This window comes from Rattus norvegicus, chromosome 19 (assembly GCF_021556685.1).
Source record: "Rattus norvegicus strain SHRSP/BbbUtx chromosome 19, alternate assembly SHRSP_T2T, whole genome shotgun sequence".
In the NCBI taxonomy this organism is placed as follows: domain Eukaryota; kingdom Metazoa; phylum Chordata; class Mammalia; order Rodentia; family Muridae; genus Rattus; species Rattus norvegicus.
Window position 1 is genome coordinate 23,315,070 of NC_141552.1, and position 17,554 is coordinate 23,332,623.

General features: G+C 47.8%; 1 protein-coding gene across 2 annotated transcripts in view; it reads left to right on the forward strand.

Moving 5' to 3' along the window:
* The first annotated feature begins 291 nt into the window (after positions 1-291).
* The window catches only part of LOC147999157 (disks large homolog 5-like), a 115,540-nt gene continuing 98,277 nt past the window's right edge, over positions 292-17,554 (forward strand). Inside the window, exons 1-3 of one of the 2 annotated variants that reach the window (XM_087596343.1) lie at positions 292-448; positions 1,482-1,641; positions 2,102-4,249. In XM_087596343.1, the coding sequence (XP_087452469.1) occupies positions 322-448; positions 1,482-1,641; positions 2,102-2,186 (372 nt within the window). In that variant the 5' untranslated portion in view covers positions 292-321 and the 3' untranslated portion in view covers positions 2,187-4,249. Of the gene's footprint in view, positions 449-1,481; positions 1,642-2,101; positions 4,250-17,554 lie in introns of those variants that run through there. The other variant, XM_087596341.1, reaches the window with a different exon arrangement.

The following is a 17,554-nucleotide window of genomic DNA, read 5'->3' on the forward strand; positions in this document are numbered from 1 at the left end:
GGAAACATTCATTTAGATGCAGAGGAATTACTAAGGTTTTTTATAATCAAGCCTTGAGGAAAATTTGGCTTTGGAAGCAGGAGATGCTCAGTGGCTCTGCCCCGGGAAAGTCTCCTGGAAAGGGCACCTCAGCTTATGCTCAGTACAGGGAGAACATTAGCAGGGAGGCAAAGTCAGCTCCCCATGACATCAGCTGTCCCTTCTTGGACATTCTATTATCTCCTAGAGAGTTCTGGCATTCTCTGTGATGTCACCAGTGTTGTAGTGACAACCAGTGCCCTAGTTTCTCTCAGTCTGAGTCTGGCAGTTACAAGCTAAGACATGTTTTCCCATCTTCGCAAGCGTTTTGGGAGGGGGAACGTCGATTCTGGAGAGACTAGAGTGAAGGAGTCTGGCCTTTCGTCTCAAAGTAATGATGGGCAAAGACAGCACTTCTGGGGAATGTGGAGTAAGTTCTGGGCAGTGTATTTTGAGCTTCCTGCCAGGGTGGCTGCAGGCTTAAGCTGACCTTTCTAGCAATGGGCCACAGCAACTGGAGCATCTGAAAAGGAATTGAATTTCCATGAATATCACAATTCCTTAAAGTCAAGGATTTCAGAACTTTAGTTTCCCCATCCCCACTGGGAGGATATGGTAAGGCCAATGCTATTATACTGTGAACTTCTGGTCTTTACTTTTCAGTTCATTTATTCTGTTACATTGATATAATAACACCATCAGTAGTCATGGAGGGTCCACCTTTTCTGAGTTTAGACAGGGCAGCAATGTATTTCACTATCATTGCTTCTTTAAATACAGTGGGTATCTGACAGTAGTAACAGGGAGAGATTGTGCTCCAGGCAATAACCTTATGTTCTTAGACATTCTCTGATTTCTTCTAACTGGCAGGGTCATCGTTTGCTTTATATATTAGAGGTTGTATGTTACAAAATTTTTTCTACAATACCAAAACTATTTTGAATGTGTAGACCAAGATTCAGCCTGTAACGTATTCGCAATTCTGGGGCATTTGGTATTTCACATAGGGACACTGATAAGTCTGTTGAACATATCCTCCCTGGAAATGCGTTTTAAATCCAAAGTTGTTGGCTTAGAGTATCAGGGTAGGACATCTGAGTGTCTCCAATCACTCAAGTTTTGTGGATGGTGAATTTATCATCTGAGTTCTGAAGCCACAGGGGTGAGGGTCCTGAAACCAAGCTGTACCCTGTTCAGCTGATAATAATCCTGGAGAAGCCATCTCCTTGGTACATGTAAGCACGTGATGTCCGGCATAGGGAACACCTGGCTGCTTACGTCTCTTGGTCTCTATAGAGTAGTGGGAGAACTGAGATCCCCTGAGGAGGTCTCTTAAGCATAGACCAATCGCCTAGCAGTGACACTGGGTTCCAGGCTTATTTTCCTGTTTAGGCCTCACTGAGGTCTATGAACACTCTATGCATTCTCCCCATGCAGGTTCACTTGTGTTCTTCTACCTACAGACATTGGGAGAGAAACATCATCTCCTGGCCCTGAACTAAGCAAGAATCAGGCCATGAAGGAAAAGGAGAGGCTGATTAAAGAGCTGCAGCTCATTACCGAGGAGAGAAATGACCTGAGAGATCGCCTGAGGTTTCTGACAGAGAGATGCATGAAGAACAGGTATGAATTGCACCAAATGCTCTTGTTTCATTCCTGGGTCTGCAAGGTCACCTTCTTATCCTATTAAGGTTTTGGGTTCTAGAAAGCTGTGCCTCCCTAACCACCCTGTGCTAAACCTCACCTCCCGTATAGTGGAGATTCAGAACCTGACCCTTCCTGAGGAGTGAGATTGAAAATGGACTCATCTGCTTCCATTTATTGAAAAGCAGAACTTGTGGTCTGAATGAAGAATTCAGGGATAAAGTCAGGGAGAGTGAGTGCCCAGTGTGCATTTGCAAAGCCCTTGAAAGCTGGTGGCTTTGCAAGATTGTAATTGCAGTGAGTTTATGGTGAGTCTCTGTACTTGCTAGGCAGGGGACTGAGTGCTGGAAGATCCAGGCAGCAGCCTGGGGTAATATAGGACCCACCCTGAGTTCATATATTCCTAAATGCCGATATTCATTGTATTCTATCATTTCAGGCCAGGCCACACTTCAGGCCAAATCCATATTATTAAGACCTGGAGAGAATGGAGGATGCGGTCATGTCAATTCTGCACAACTTAGAGATGGAGAACACTGAGGTCCATGAGAACAACCATAAGCTGAAGAAGGAGATTACCTTCTCTAGGTAAGTCCTGGTCAGAAAGGCTATCACTTGTGGAATGGCCATTTCTGACTTTCTTTGTTCTGGATTGGACGGTCTTCAGCTCTGGTTCTATCTCTTGTGCTATTTACCCATCAGTGTTCCAGGGTCATTAGGACTCAGTTTTCAGTTCCATAAAAGACTGTTCCTCATCCCAGGATTGTCTAGGCATCTTCAAAAGGCTCTAGAGAGAACAGTACTGATTGAAGTCAGCAGAAGTTTATTAGGCTGACCTGGACCTATGGTGTCACACCAGGTTTTACAAAACTCAGTGCGTGGACCACATGGTTAGCATGACCTTCCCTTGGTTCTACTGACCTCTTTTGAGGGTGTTGGCCCAGTACTAATTGATGTTGCCCCCATGCATTGGGCTTTCATGGATAGTTGTATATCCATGTTCTTTCTCAGAGGTGTGGACACTAATTGGTTTCAGGCCAAGCAAACAATTTATTCTTCCCCGAATTAACTCTTTATGGTTTGTGCAGCAGCCTTATATGTATCAAGATGCATTTTATTAAGTCTTCATGGGTATCTGGGACCTGGTAGAGTTAGTGGGACTTGGGAGTAGGAATGGGAGAAAGGGCCAGCATGATCTTACTATGCAGACTGTATTTCCAGAAACCTGCTCAGCCAGCTCCTGATGGAGAACACATGTAGGAAGAAGTTGGTCCCCCTGAAGCAGGAGAGCAAGGAGGTACATCTTGATTGTGCACTGAACCAGAAATATTTGGTTGACTTCAACAAGAAAGATAAAGACCATCAACGGCCAGAACCAGCATTATCAGCTAGGGACGTGTTAGCTTAACAATATCTGATAAAATTTGCCAATTTGATACATCTTTGCTTCTCTTACCACCTTTCTAATTTACACTCACAACCAGCCAACCACCTCATGTAATGGAATTGTTCATTGCTCTGCCTATGCACAAGTATTCTGGGAAGTTAACCACTTTTCAGAAACTGAATTATTGTGCAAGCATATTTTGCTGCTCTTTTTGAAGCTGCAGTCTAGAAATGGTGACAGATGAATAACATATCATATTATTGCATATCCATGTGATACATTGGATCCTATGTAGAGTTTTGAACAATTTCTTGGTGGTTTGACAAATGACACTCTGTGGTCATGTGATCTCTTGTGTAGGAAGCACCTTTGGGATAAGAACCAAGTGCAAATGTCAAATTATTACTTGTCATTGGCTTTAACCTTGGTGACATATGGACATCTCCTTTCTTCCTGCAACCCGATGAGGTCTCTTGCCATTGCCCTGTTCTTGGTTTGCACTGGTATAAGTCTGGGTCCCATATTGGCAGCCCACATTACTGTGAGGCTCTCTGGAGATTTTGCCCTGCCCACAGAGTTAGCAACAATGATATCACTTAAAATGTCCATGTCGACTGTCCAATAGAACTGAGGTGGTAGAAGGCAGCTTTCCGACAGCTGCCTTGCATTTCCCCACCAAATCAGTGTCTGAAAAACTGCCTTCCTCTCCCAGGTCTCAGAAAGTGCAAGAGAGCTGGAATTGGACACACCCCGGTAAGAGAGCTTCCTGAAGAATGAGGTGCTTTCTCAGGAGTCCCTGATGACCAACATCCTGAATGGTAACAACATTTTTTGGATGAGTATTCATCCTCTGAGTTAATTTGTCATTTCTTAGAGACCCTAAATTTATATACCACTAAGCCAGCCTGACTGATTGAGGTCTTACTTTCTTCTCAGAAAACAGCACTTGAGAGACAACTTGGGGGACCGCCTTTCATTATGTGTGCTAGAGGAGAAACAGCAATACGTCTGTGCTACTAAATGTTCGTTAAGAATATGCTTTTAGAAATATTTTTGTTATGATTTTAATTGAAGTTTTCTTTTTGTTGTTTCATATTTATATGTTCTTGTTACTATTTTTACTTTCAAATATTTTTAAATATTTTTATTCATTTTAATCCTGTTTTGTTGTAAAAATGTATTTGTAATGAATAAAAATTGAATTCTATCTCTTGACTCTTAAGACCATCATTCTTACTCAAGGGTTCTGTCCCCTCCTGTGGACTTAGAACTGACAGCTACAGATGGATCTCTGCATGTTCCATGGAGCCTGGGCTAATAAGTGAATTCAAAGTCACCAAGGGGTACTCAGTGTGACAGTGTCTTTTGTGTGGAGAATGTGGCTGTTCCTCGGACACACACTTTATGATGTAATCACTGACACACTTTACCCAATTGTTAGTGTCCATGTGGTTCTTCTGAGAGAGTAGCAGATGCTCTACCCTGTGAGTCATCACCACAGCTCCTGCAGGTGGCTTTTGTTATTCCACATGAGGTGGTTTATTAGGTGGACAGGATCACCTATGATTAAATAGAGAGATCTCAGGAGATGTGTGTTCACAGGGAACTTACTGAGCCATACATGCTCAATGTGTTAGCTTGCCAGGCATCCCTACAGGGCTCTGGTGTTCCCACTGCTCATTGTGGGTCAGGATCATCCTCCAGCACCACTTAGTTTTCATATTAGAGCAGCTCTTTCACCTGTTATCAATGATGACCATATGTATTATGCACATCTGATAAAATACAGAATAGAAACTAGATCCTGTAAGCCAGCTTGGCATAATGTGTTCTATTGATAGCAAGAAACGTATCTTAATCTAAGCAGTTTAGGGAGAAATACAGAATAGAAACTAGCTTCTTGTAGGCCAGATTGGCATAATCAATTTTTTGATTGTTAGCAAGAAAATTATCTTAATCAAAGCAGTTTAGGAAGGAACCTCCAGAGCATCCATAGTGAATGTAGCCTGCAGCTGTGAACACAGGTTTCTTTTGGAGAGCAGGCCTGTGCAGGCAAAGAACCTAGGTGGGACAGTTCAAGCTACCCTTTTTCCATGGCCAATCTGGGATTGTATTGAGAATGTATTTTTTCCAGGTGACTGATTTCCAATTTGTGGAATTGATCTAACTTGCTGACAGTGGAGGTGACTCAGAGAGTTAAAGTACAGAAGAACCAATCCAGTATGTCCACAAAAGTTTGCTGTCACCCCAGGGCTTTTAAAAGCTTAGCAGCTAGAGAAGCAATGTAGTATTTGGTTACTCTCATGCTTAGGTCTAGTCATTCATTATAAGCTGACCATGACACAAAAAGAGTCATCTGTGTCACAATAGAAGCTAGTTGTAACTAGAATCACCCCACACTATCACGTCACTACCGTATTTGAGGTTCTCAGTTACTATCTAAGAACCTGGATGAGGCTGGGTCTTGCTACACAAACTCATGATTTACGTCTTCATGACACTGTGTGCTTTGTCCTGTTAATGCTACCATTGGCATACAATACCTTGGATACTTTGTGCTGACATCTGTCACATGAGACAATAGTTCATGTCATCCTAACCTGAATAAACTGTCCTTAGAGTACAGTGTCTTATGAGGGGCCTTCTTTTCCTATGAGATAGCAAAACATTTCCAGTCTTCAGTCAAGTCTGACAGCCATTGTCCAGTGCCTGTCTTGAGATGTCCACATTTTCAGCTGAGAGTCTTCATCCAGGCTTCTCTGTAATTCTGTAGAAGATTAATCGGGTTCCAGCCCTAGGATTTAATTCAGTGTGACTGCAGTTGCCGAACATGCTCAAAGCCCTATGTTTCACCCTAACCCTCTGTGCTTTAGAGAAAGAAAATAAAGAACCACATTGCACTTGAAGTTTCTCCTCCAACAAAAGGAGAGCCTGCATAGGGCCTTTAAGTAACTCTAAGCCCCAGCTTCCCCAGTGCTCCCTCCATCAATTCCATTATTGGTGTGTTTTCATTACTGCTCACTTTCTTCCTTGTGTGCAAAGAATGTGCACCATGTCAATAAAGTGTGTGTGTGTGTGTGTGTGTGTGTGTGTGTGTGTGTGTAGTCCCTAGTGAAAACTGTCGAGATACATGCAGACTCATGCTACTACTGTCCCATGGTACCTTGCAGGGAACCCTGAAATGGTGGCTACTTTAATACAGTCTAAACCGGGTGTGCATGGTTTCTGTAAGGTCACCACTACAGAGAGCAGGAAAAGCTTCAGTAGTCACATGAATGTGATCAATCAGTGTTAGTCATGCCTTTCCAGCATGGTAGACTGCAGGTTGTCTGTCCCCATCACTTTGCTCTCTTGTGCCCAAACAATGCTAAGGTCAGGGCCATTGAGCCATGAGGCAGAGGCTCACCACCCTCAGTCCTGCCTAAGACCCCTAAGACTGTCTCTTTCGGGTGCGTGCGTGCTGGACACTCATGGATCCTGAGATCTCCGCAGCTGAGGTGAAACAGTACCGGAGCCATTGCAATGTGGGCACACATTTGGTTGTGGAGCTGGGCCACTCTTTGACTTTTGGTAAGTGGAGAGACAACTGTTGGCTGAGCCTTTGGTGAACCAGATGGCCCCTGGCCACGTCAGCAGTCAGCAGTATCAAAGCTGAGCAACCAGTGTTTTATGTTCCATTTTGTCATCGCTGGTCAGTGTTCTGATGCCACAGCACATGGCTGGCCTCAGTCTCCCCATGTGGCCACAATCCCTAATTGATATGGCCTCCACTTCCCAAGTGCCACTGGGATTTCTGTAGAACCCCTAAGGCAGCAGCAAGCAGGAGCCCCTGGCTATTCCCTCCCTGCTCTCTGGATCTGCAAGTCGTTCTGTGTACATATGGCTATGTCCTCATATACTCTTGATGCCATGATACCTTAATAAACACTTGAATCATGCCCTGATGGCCAGTTTTCAACTGCTACCTGACACCATCTATAATCGCCTGGGAAATGAGGGACAGTCTGGATCAGACTGGCCTTTGAGCATGACTATGCGTGACTGTCTTCGTTGCTGTGGGAGATGCCAGACAGCCTCTTTTCTGATCCTAGAGTCCCTATACCCAGCCACTTGTCCCCTCTACAGCCAGACTCTACTTCTGCTCCTAGGCACTGTCTTGGACTTTCTTCCCTCAGGTGGCTTCTCTACTTTGGCTGCTACAGAAACCTGTTTTGAGGAAAGGAACAGGGAGTTAAGAGTTCAAAGCCACCTTCCCATTGATGTTCTTTCTCAGAGGTCAGTGGGACACTTAAAGAGTTTTGTGTATACATTTTATTAAGCAAGGGACAATCATGCCTCAGACACAGTAAACTAACAGCACATCTACCGGACCTCCTTCAACACCTGGGCATCTCTTCTGGCCTGTGCTTCTGTGTGCTGAAACCTGGGGACCAACTCCCTGTGGTGTTTCCCAGGATGACTATGCACATTACTACACTGGCGTAAATCCTCAAAACTCACAAACAGCAACAGGACCGCCACAGGAACGGTTCTACATCAACAGATACCACAGACCAGCAAGCAGAAGCATGGGAGGGTGGTGCTGTTGTTCACACACTTCTCTTTCATCACTAGGGCAGGTGACCCACTGAAGAAAACAAGGAGGCAGCAGGATGGAACAAGAAAACTAAAACCCAGTCCTTGCATTAAACACCCAAGCACATTTAGACTAGAAGAGAGAAGTTTGCCAAGAATGAGGGCCACTTTGGACATCCATCATCAATAGCCCTGGATGTCTAGGCCAGCATCAGATCCAGCCGTCTCCAGGCATGTGTCAGCCAGGCCCTCAAGGGTGCTAAGAGCATTAACCATGAAAAATAGAACAAGATCTCTGCCTCTTGCCTGCCTGACAGCCAAGCAGGTGTATGCCCTGGCTATGCTCACACTGGGACCCCTGCTAGATATTAAGATATAGAGACCTGATAGTTGATTAGGACCCTGTTCGAAAAGGAAGACACCGGATATTTCCCTCTGGCATCCATATGTGCATGCATGGTTGTACAAGCTGGTAGAATCTCTCTCTCTTCCTCTCTCTCTCTCTCTCTCTCTCTCTCTCTCTCTCTCTCTCTCTCTTTCTCAAAGTTTTGAAGCACAGCAGAAGAAGCTCTGGGACTCTAAGCCTGACCAGCCTCATCTGTGAGCCACAGCTTCTGTGTGAGAGCTCCTTTGTGTGAGAGGCATAGGGTGACTGAGGAAGGTTGCTGGTGTCCATCCCTGGCCTGCATGTGCATGCATACAGAGACATGGACACATGCACATGCTGAGGACCCCTCATCCAATCCTGAAATCTGAAAACACTGAATTTCAAATCCAGGCATTCTCCTAACCTACACCTTCCCTCAGGAATTGGAGATGAGGCCTTGCAAGAATCCTCAACCAGTGAGACTGGCCCAGACCTTCTGAGATCCATTCTGCCCCAGGAGAACACAGCAGGTGGTATCAGGACAACACAGAAACTCAAAACTCCAGCCTGATGCAGGGACTGCCTGCTGGGTTAGGAGAAGACTCAGCATCAGGGTTCCTGAATGAAAACATCACGTGTGAACACATGGGGTCGCTGTGGCTATGCCTTCAAGGCATCTTCAGCAGCAGCTTAAATGGACTAGGGATGACTATGGGAATCTGCCTGCAGGGTGATGTGAGAATCCTTTTGCTAAGGCTTGGTCACTAGATGTTGCCATAGAAACCCTTGAACTCTTCTTGGAGTACAGTCCAGGCAGAGGCTGAAGACAAAACATTCTGATTATGAACTGAGTTTAACAGATAATCTGGAACCTGAAGGCCACAGGCCCAAAGGTCTGCATTGCAGGGGTGAGGCATCACTGCAGGGATGACCACACAGTGCAGGGGTGAGGTGTCACTGCAGGGATGACCACACACTGCAGGTATGAGGTGTCACTGCAGGAATGACCACACACTGCAGGGGTGAGGTGTCACTGCCGGGATGACCACACACTGCAGGGGTGAGGCGTCACTCAGGGGATGACCACAAACTTCAGGTGTGAGATGTCACTGCAGAGGTGACAACACACTGCAGGGGTGAGGTGTCACTGCAGGGATGACCACACAGTGCAGGGGTGAGGGGTCACTGCGGGCATGACCACACACTGCAGGGGTGAGGCATCACTGCAGGGATGAGCACACACTGCAGGGGTGAGGCGAAACTGTGGGGATGACCACACACTGCAGGGGTGAGGTGTCACTGCGGGGATGACCACACACTGCTGCGGTGAGGCATCACTGCAGGGATGACGACACACTGCAGGGGTGAGGCATCACTGCAGGGATGAGCACACAGTGCAGGGGTGAGGTGTCACTGCGGGGATGACCACACACTGCAGGGGTGAGGCGAAACTGCAGGGATGACCACACACTGCAGGGGTGAGGTGTCACTGCGGGGATGACCACACACTGCAGGGGTGAGGCATCACTGCAGGGATGACCACACACTGCAGGGGTGAGGCGAAACTTCGGGGATGACCACACACTGCAGGGGTGAGGTGTCACTGCGGGGATGACCACACACTGCAGGGGTGAGGCATCACTGCAGGGATGACCACACACTGCAGGGGTGAGGTGTCATTGCGGGGATGACCACACACTGCAGGGATGAGGCATCACTGCAGGGATGACCACACACTGCAGGGGTGAGGTGTCACTGCAGGGATGACCACACACTGCAGGGGTGAGGTGTCACTCCGGGATTGACCACACACTGCAGTGGTGAGGCATCACTGCAGGGATGACCACACACTGCAGGGGTGAGGCGAAACTGCAGGGATGACCACACACTGCAGGGGTGAGGCGAAACTGCAGGGATGACCACACACTGCAGGGGTGAGGTGTCACTTCGGGGATGACCACACACTGCAGGGGTGAGGCATCACTGCAGGGATGACCACACACTGCAGGGGTGAGGCATCACTGCAGGGATGACCAAACACTGCAGGGGTGAGGTGTCACTGCGGGGATGACCACACTGCAGGGGTGAGGTGTCCCTGCAGGGATGACCAGGAAGCTGACTGAGCTCCTCAGGGCTCTCCCTGTCCTGAATGTGCTTCCCTTCTAGGTGAGCACTGCAGCTTTCAGGGTGCTGGAGGCCTGTGTGGGCAGCAGTAGAAACTGCTAGCCTTGTTATTCACAGCTCAAGCTATCACACAGGATATTCCAGAAGTGAACACCACCAAAGTGGGGCCTTTCACAGCATTCTGGGTAGGATGGCACAAAGCCCCATGACAATTTCGCCTGTGATCCATACCAAATGTCTGCTGTCAATGCCTGTCTCTTAGGAGCCACCTGGATGATCCAGGGGATGGTCCTGAAGTAAAGGCTTGGTAAAATTGAGGTCCCCAAAGCCAGAGGAGCAGTGAGGAGGTGCAGGGGCCGTAGACCATGGAGACTGACATATGCTGATGCTAGACTACCCAGACTCATCCCTGTGTCCAAGTCTGGATGTCACAGAGGCACCTGGCAAAGGTCCCAACAGTGTCCTTCAGGATTCAGCTGTCTCCCTACTGGCCCTCCACCTAACCCACTTCCTGTGGTTCTGGGAGTCAAGGACTTCATCACCTTTTTCGTTTTCTTGTCGTATTGCAGGTACTGTGACTCGACCACTCTTCCTGCTGCAGGAGACACATCGTGTGTCACAGAACAGGACTGCTGCACCAGGAAGACCCAGAGCATAACCAGGACGCTACAATGAAAACATGCCTGGCCCTTCATGCTGAATGACAGGAAAAGCACCCGGCCTTCTCTTTGTTGCAGACCGGATTCCTCAGCATTCCTGTTATGAACAGGGCACTAGTACCCTTCACAGGATACTTAGTGTTTATAAGACATTTATAGAATTCATCTGGTATGTAGGCCATTGGGCTAGGAGCCAGCATCAAGGCATCAAGTAGGAGGAAATACAGAAACATTCTAGGAAGGGACAGCCAGGGGCCAGTGGGATGGCTCAGTGATTGAGGACCAGAGTTCAGATCCCAGCACCCACATGGATGTTCACAGTCATCTGCAGAATCAGATCTAGGGGGTCCCATGACCTCCCCAGCTCCCAAGCAGCTATATGTGTGCGTCTTAGACACTTCTCACTCACCGTGAAACAACCTAAGCCACAAAACATCCCACACCTTCTTGGATGGGCCCATCCCTGGGGGAGTCTTGTGTGTTCTGGGCTTCAACTCTAGGAAAGCTTGGCCTTGTTTTATAGGATGTCTTATTACTTGTATCAGCAGAGAGAGAAAAAAAAAATCCAGTCCTGGAACCCTAGAGGACACTGCCAGGATGTCACTGCTGTGCTGGCATAGGCTTAGAGATATCTCCATGATCCATCCAAGTCACCTAGATCTCAGGGAATGATGGAAAAGTCCATGTGAGTTTGCCCAGAGCTTGCAACCATGAGAAAGCTTGGAAAACACAGGGCACATGTGGTGTTTGATCCTGGGTCAGTTCAACCCTCTTGAGCCTGCAGCTAAGAAAAACAGATACACTGGCCTGAGTGCACAGGCCAGATCTCAGAACCTGTTTGCCAGCCATGGAACACACTGGATTCCTCCTCTTAGCTGGACCTTGATCTGCTAGACCTCATCCATCCAAGCTTCTCAAGAAATGAAGCTACCAGGTTAATACAACAACTAACTGAAGGCAACAAGAGCCTTCAGCCGCCCTGTGGCAGTAAGGTCAGTCCATAGGTCTCCTGTCCCTGCACCCTCAGTACCTGTGAGAGCCATGGCCACCTATTCCCTTCCGAGGTGAGAACAATTATACCCACAAACTTGCTTTCAACAAATCCTGCCTTGGCCACTGGTGGGACCCTCATGAGATGCAGCAATCTGATGCAGGCCTCCTCAGACACTTTGGCTTCCTTTCTGGCTGCTGGAGCTTGGGCCCTCTGGCCTGGCCTAATGTAGGATCAGCAAGATCCAACTCTGTCGGGCCTCAGCCATCCCACATTGGGGGCCCTGCTTCACTCCTAGGTGCATTCTTTTCCCACATCTCTCCAGTCTCTCCCTCATCCCTAATTCCCCTCGCCTCTCAGGCCCAGACCTTCAGTCTCTGATGGAGACTGTCCTGGAGGGACAGGAGCCCCTCTCCTGAGATACTCTCCCACCCCATGCTGCTGGGCTCTGACAACTCTGCCCTTGGGCTGACTCATCTCTACAGGCACAGCCTGCTGCTCCCCTGCCCCTGCAACCCACTTCCTACCTCTGCTTCACACAAACACTCTAAGATCTCTACACTGGATTCCTGTTCTATTTTGCTCCCTCTCTGTCCTCCAGAAGTTCTGCTGCTCTCTCTCACCACAGCAGGACCCACCAAGACACTGCTCCTGACCCCAGCAGCCACCAGCAGCCCAGGTCATGGGGTTACTAACAGCTTTGGCCCAGGACTCAGGGCTCCTTCCTTCTTCAGTATCGAGTCCAGGCTGAGACAATCTGGCCTGCTGCTGGGTCCTTGAAACCCTCAGTCTCACAGCCTCTGGGCACTCTGAGCCCTAGTCCTTATGGCTAACAACTAGCTGCCCAGTCAAGCAACATGGGCCTCACTGGCTTCCTGGTGTGCCATGATGCTTTCCCTGCATGGCCGGGGATGACTGCATGCTAGGATTATGTCTGGAACTAGACCTGCAGGTAACACCTGATGGGTTGGCCAGGCTGTCCTCCTACTCCTGTTCTCAGGAGATTCTCCTGACTAAGCCTCCCAAGTGCTGGGATGAGAAGTATGTGCCACCATGCCAGCTAGGAGTCTTCAGGTGTGAGGAAAGACTGGGATCTGTGGTCCTGGTTACTTCCAACAGTGGGGACACCAGTGTTCTGAGCATTCTGTAATCTAGGACTTATATTCCATGTACTTCACACGAACACTGTGAGACTTCTGCACTGGTTACCTGTTCTCTTTGAAACCTGTCTTCAGGTATCTGACAGTGGGAGTCTCCATGAAGTTTTTGTCACCCTGAGGATGTGGCTATATTAATAAGCTCAGGCAGCATGCAAACACAGCAGAGGTTACAAACAAGACTACCAGGCTGGGGCCACTAATTGATAGAGTGCTCCTTTGGCATGGTGAGGGCCCAAGTTCTCTTGCAACCAACATCTGCTGGGGATGTAGCTCAGTGATTAGGCACTTGCCTAGCGTATGTGAGGTCCTGGGCTCCATCCCTAGGACTAAACCCTCATCCCCTACCCTGAACTCACCAGGTCCAGGCATCACTGTCAATCCTGAGGGCTTGAGTTTGATCCTTAGGCCCTCTCTGATACAAAAAGAGAAAAAAACTCCCCTGATTTGTGTTTGACCCCCACATGTGTCATGCCCGCCCCATTTCGAGTGTACAATTAAAGAAAGCATGAATAAGTGGTTGAGAGGCACTCACTGCCCTTGCAGGAGACCCCAGTTTGCTTCTCAGCACAAACTGCATGTGACTCAGCAGGTCTCAGGGTGGAACTGGATATGTGACCCTGTGCTATAGCACTGTCTTGAGTGGGGACTGCAGCTTCTGAAGAGGAATGCAGGCCTGGCCTCCAGAACTCCACCTTCAAGTCCTGTCTTGAGAGCCTGATGCCCTGGCAAAAGAGACTCCTTCTCTCCAGAGGAGCACTGCACTCAAATGACACCTGAGTGATGAAAACTATCAGTCCCCAAAGGCATGCCATTGAGCAGAGATAGCCTCAGTCATGCACCTCTGCCCATCCCCAGTTCCTCGTGTCAATAACTCAACCTTTCATGAAGTAGATGGCAATGTTTGAGGTAGGATGATCAGTAGTTTACTGGCCAGTCTGGGCTCTATGAGATGCTCTCCCTGAAATCAGAGCCAGCAGGAAATTCAGCTTGAAAGCTCTTTGTAGCCGAGCTCAAGGACCTGGTTCAGAGCCTGGGACCCCACACGGTAGGATAAAGTGACTCCCATGCTTTTTCCTCTACTTCAACACTCATGCTTTGGAATGCACACCCCTACAAGGAGATCAATATACATGGGATAAAAAATTAAACAGAAACATTAATGAAGACAATGCAGACACTTTTTAAAGGATCCCGGGAGCCCTCACTTTGTACTGTCCTATCCTTTGCCTTGGGTACAGCACCTGCACCAGAGACTGGAGACTTCCTGCAAAAGAGAAAGGAGAGATGCACTCTTCATTCAGCTGGAGAGCTGTGCAAAGACCACAGCCACCCGCCTTTTCCTGACAGTGGGAGCTGGGCCCAAGTGTGGGCTGCTCCTACTAGAGGCACCAAAAGAAGAGGACCACCTTCCTCAAACCTTCCTGGAAGTCAGAGCACGGGCTATGGACGTCCCTCAATCCTCAGATGACACAATTTCAGCGATGGCTCAGAGCCTCTTAGGACAGAGAGGGACCAGAGCTTCCTCCCAAAGCAAGATCCCTGTCTTATCTGACAGGTATGAGGGCTTAGGGATGGGACAGAGGATTTGACAAGGTTACATGTAGCACAGGGCTAGGTTAATAAGGAATCAAAGAGGAAAGAAACCTGAAACATTGCTCATCTGTTCTTTTTGCTCTATTCATAGGGATGAGGTGGCAGTGTGGGGTAGAGGACTATGTCACAGCACAGCCTTCTCTGCAAATGGTTAGCTTTCTAGGCTGCCTGGTCACTGTGACCAGCATCTTTTCAACTGTGCCACTCTACTACCAAGGCTAACACAATTGGGGCACCATGCAGTAATAGGACTGTACTGACTTAGCGACATTTGGAATCTCACAATGATCATGTGTCACAGAAGAGTTTTTTTTTTTTTAAAGAAAAGGATTTAAAAAAAAACTTTATTTTGTCCATATGAGTGAGTACACTGTCCCTGTTTTCAGACACAACAGTAGAGGGTAGTAGATGAGATTAGAAATGGTTATGAGACACAATGTGTGGTTGCTGGGGATTGAACTCAGATCCTCTGGAAGAGCAGTCAGTGGTCTTAACCACTGAGCCATCTGTCCAGCCCCAGTATATTGTATTTTCAATATTGTTTGTTTTTATTTCCTTTTTCACCTATGTCTGTATGGCTTTTCTGTGAGTACAGGTACTCATGTGCTTGTGTAAAGGTCAGGAACAACCTGAGCACAGGTCCTCACCTTCTACCTCTCGTCCATGGCTGTGTACGCTAGGCTAGCCCTTCCCCCTAATCCTAGAGACTGTCCACTTTAGGCTCCTGTCTCCCTGTGGGAAGTGCTGGATGACAGACACTACTGCATCCAGGTTCATGTGGCTTCTAGGGACCTAAACTGTTGTTGGGCTTGTTCAGATGAAAATAAACACCATTTCACAGCCCTGGCTGGGCCAGGCAGCGCACGGGTCTTTGCTGCTCTTGCAGAAGACTTGACTTCAGTCTCCAGCACCAGGGTCAGGTGGCTCACAACCACCTGAGGCTCCAGGTCCAGGGACTTTCAACCTCTTCTGGATAAACCTACATGGCAAAAGCAGGGCTGGGAGCTGGAGGCTTCTGGTGTTGGCTTCTACCTGCAGTAGGGGGCAAATCATGGGCATGTGAGGTAACATGGAACCCTGTAATTCTACAAAGTGCAGAAGCTCCTGATGTCCCTCATGGTGCCCCAGAGCCTGCTCACCACATATGGAGGCTTCAGTAACATGGCCTTGTCCTGACCTGTGTGCACTCTGCATCCTCACTCTCTACCCCCTGCTTTTCTGGGTTGGAAGTCTCAGGTGTAGGAGGCGCCTACCATAGGCCTCTTCTCTCAGCATTTCAGCATTTTACATTTTATGTAGTTTGTGGTGTTCCTGTGCCATGATATGCACATGGAGAGCAGAGGACACAATGTGGACTCAGTTCTCTGCTTTCATCCATGATCAAACTGAGGCCATGAGGCTGGGTGGCAGAGCCTTTACCTGCTGAGCTGTACCCACTTGACCTTCACCAAGCATCCTTTGCGGTACACAGATATATCAGCCTGTGACCCTCATCCTCCAGACTCTTATGAAGCAAACCCCATAGGTGTGGAGCTCTCATGTTAGCCAGGGCTAAAGGGGAAGGCAGCAAGCCCTTCAGGAACTCTAGAAAAATGTCTATACTGGGACTAAACTCCTGCTGCCATGTAGGGCTACATTTTTCCTTTAAAACAGAAGGATGTGTGGTGGTGGTGGCACAGGCCTTTGATCCTAACACTTGGGAGGCAGAGGCAGACAGATCTCTGTGAATTCTAGGCCAGCTCCCTCTACAGAGCTAGTTCCAGGTCAGCTACACAAAATAAACCCTGTCTCCAAGAGTAAAACAAAGAAAGAGAAAGAAAGAACAAAAGAAAGAAAGAAAGAAAGAAAGAAAGAAAGAAAGGATTTATATTTTTTATACAATGAGATGCCTGCCTGTCTATGCCTGAACCATCATGTTAACTATAACTCTTGTCACATCTGCATTAATTCAAATACTGAAGGCCAAATGGTTAAATCTTAATGACAATACAAGGGGGGGGGGGTGCTGAAGAGATGGTTGGTTTAGTGGCTAAGAGCAGAAGACCAGGGTTCAGTTCCCAGTACCCACATGGTGGCTCCTATTAGCCTGTAATTGCAGTTCAATGGAATCGTTCTGGACTTCATGGGCACCAGACATACCACATGGTGCACAAGCATTTATTAGGTGAAACACTCAGGCCCATAAAAATAAGTAAATAAAATATATGGTTAACAGACACTGTGATTCAGGAAGTTCTTAGTGACTTTGGTTATCATTTCTCTCTCTTGGAGACCTGTCTTCCTCATGCTCAGCCTCCCTGGCTTCTAGGACATTTCCTAGCTCTGTGGAGCATGAAGTACTCAACACCATAAGCCAAGCATTCCAAAGCCATCTGCACCTTCACTGCTACACCTTCTCCATGGCTGTGTCTAAAGGGAGAGACTTGGAATCCCACAGATGCAAGGCCAAACCTGTTGGGCTATGTGAGCCCAGCCACCCAATAGTCAGATCTACTCCTGTCCTTGGCTATGGCATGAGGCTCCTAAGACAAACTAATCTGAAGGATCTCAACAGCTATGCTGTTAGACCTCTCATTGCTCTGCCCGACCTACAAGCTCCTTTACTGGCTCAAATTCACACCCGAACTCCTCTCCTGCCTCAGCCACCATCAGCTCTTCTACTCCTCTCCACCTGTGCTCTGAATAATCCACACTAAGGTGGACGTTAACCTCTCCATGGACCTCCAGACGTATGCTTGTGATTACTCTTCATTGGCTGTTTTGTATGGGTAGGCGGGTTCTACTAGTCTCATGCAGAACACTGCTCACACATTTTGGATCTTACAACACCCTCTTGATTGAGAATCCTGACTAATGACTGACTGAGCCTTCCATGCCTGAAGTCACCCTCTGTCTCCCAGTCCAAGATGAGAATCCCCACCCTAACCCATGGTGTCCAGTTTCATCTCAGAAGCTAGGCTCTGCACTACCCAATATCATTTGGATCTCGGCCTATAATTCTCTGTTAAATCATTCCTCTCTTCTTTAAAACAAATT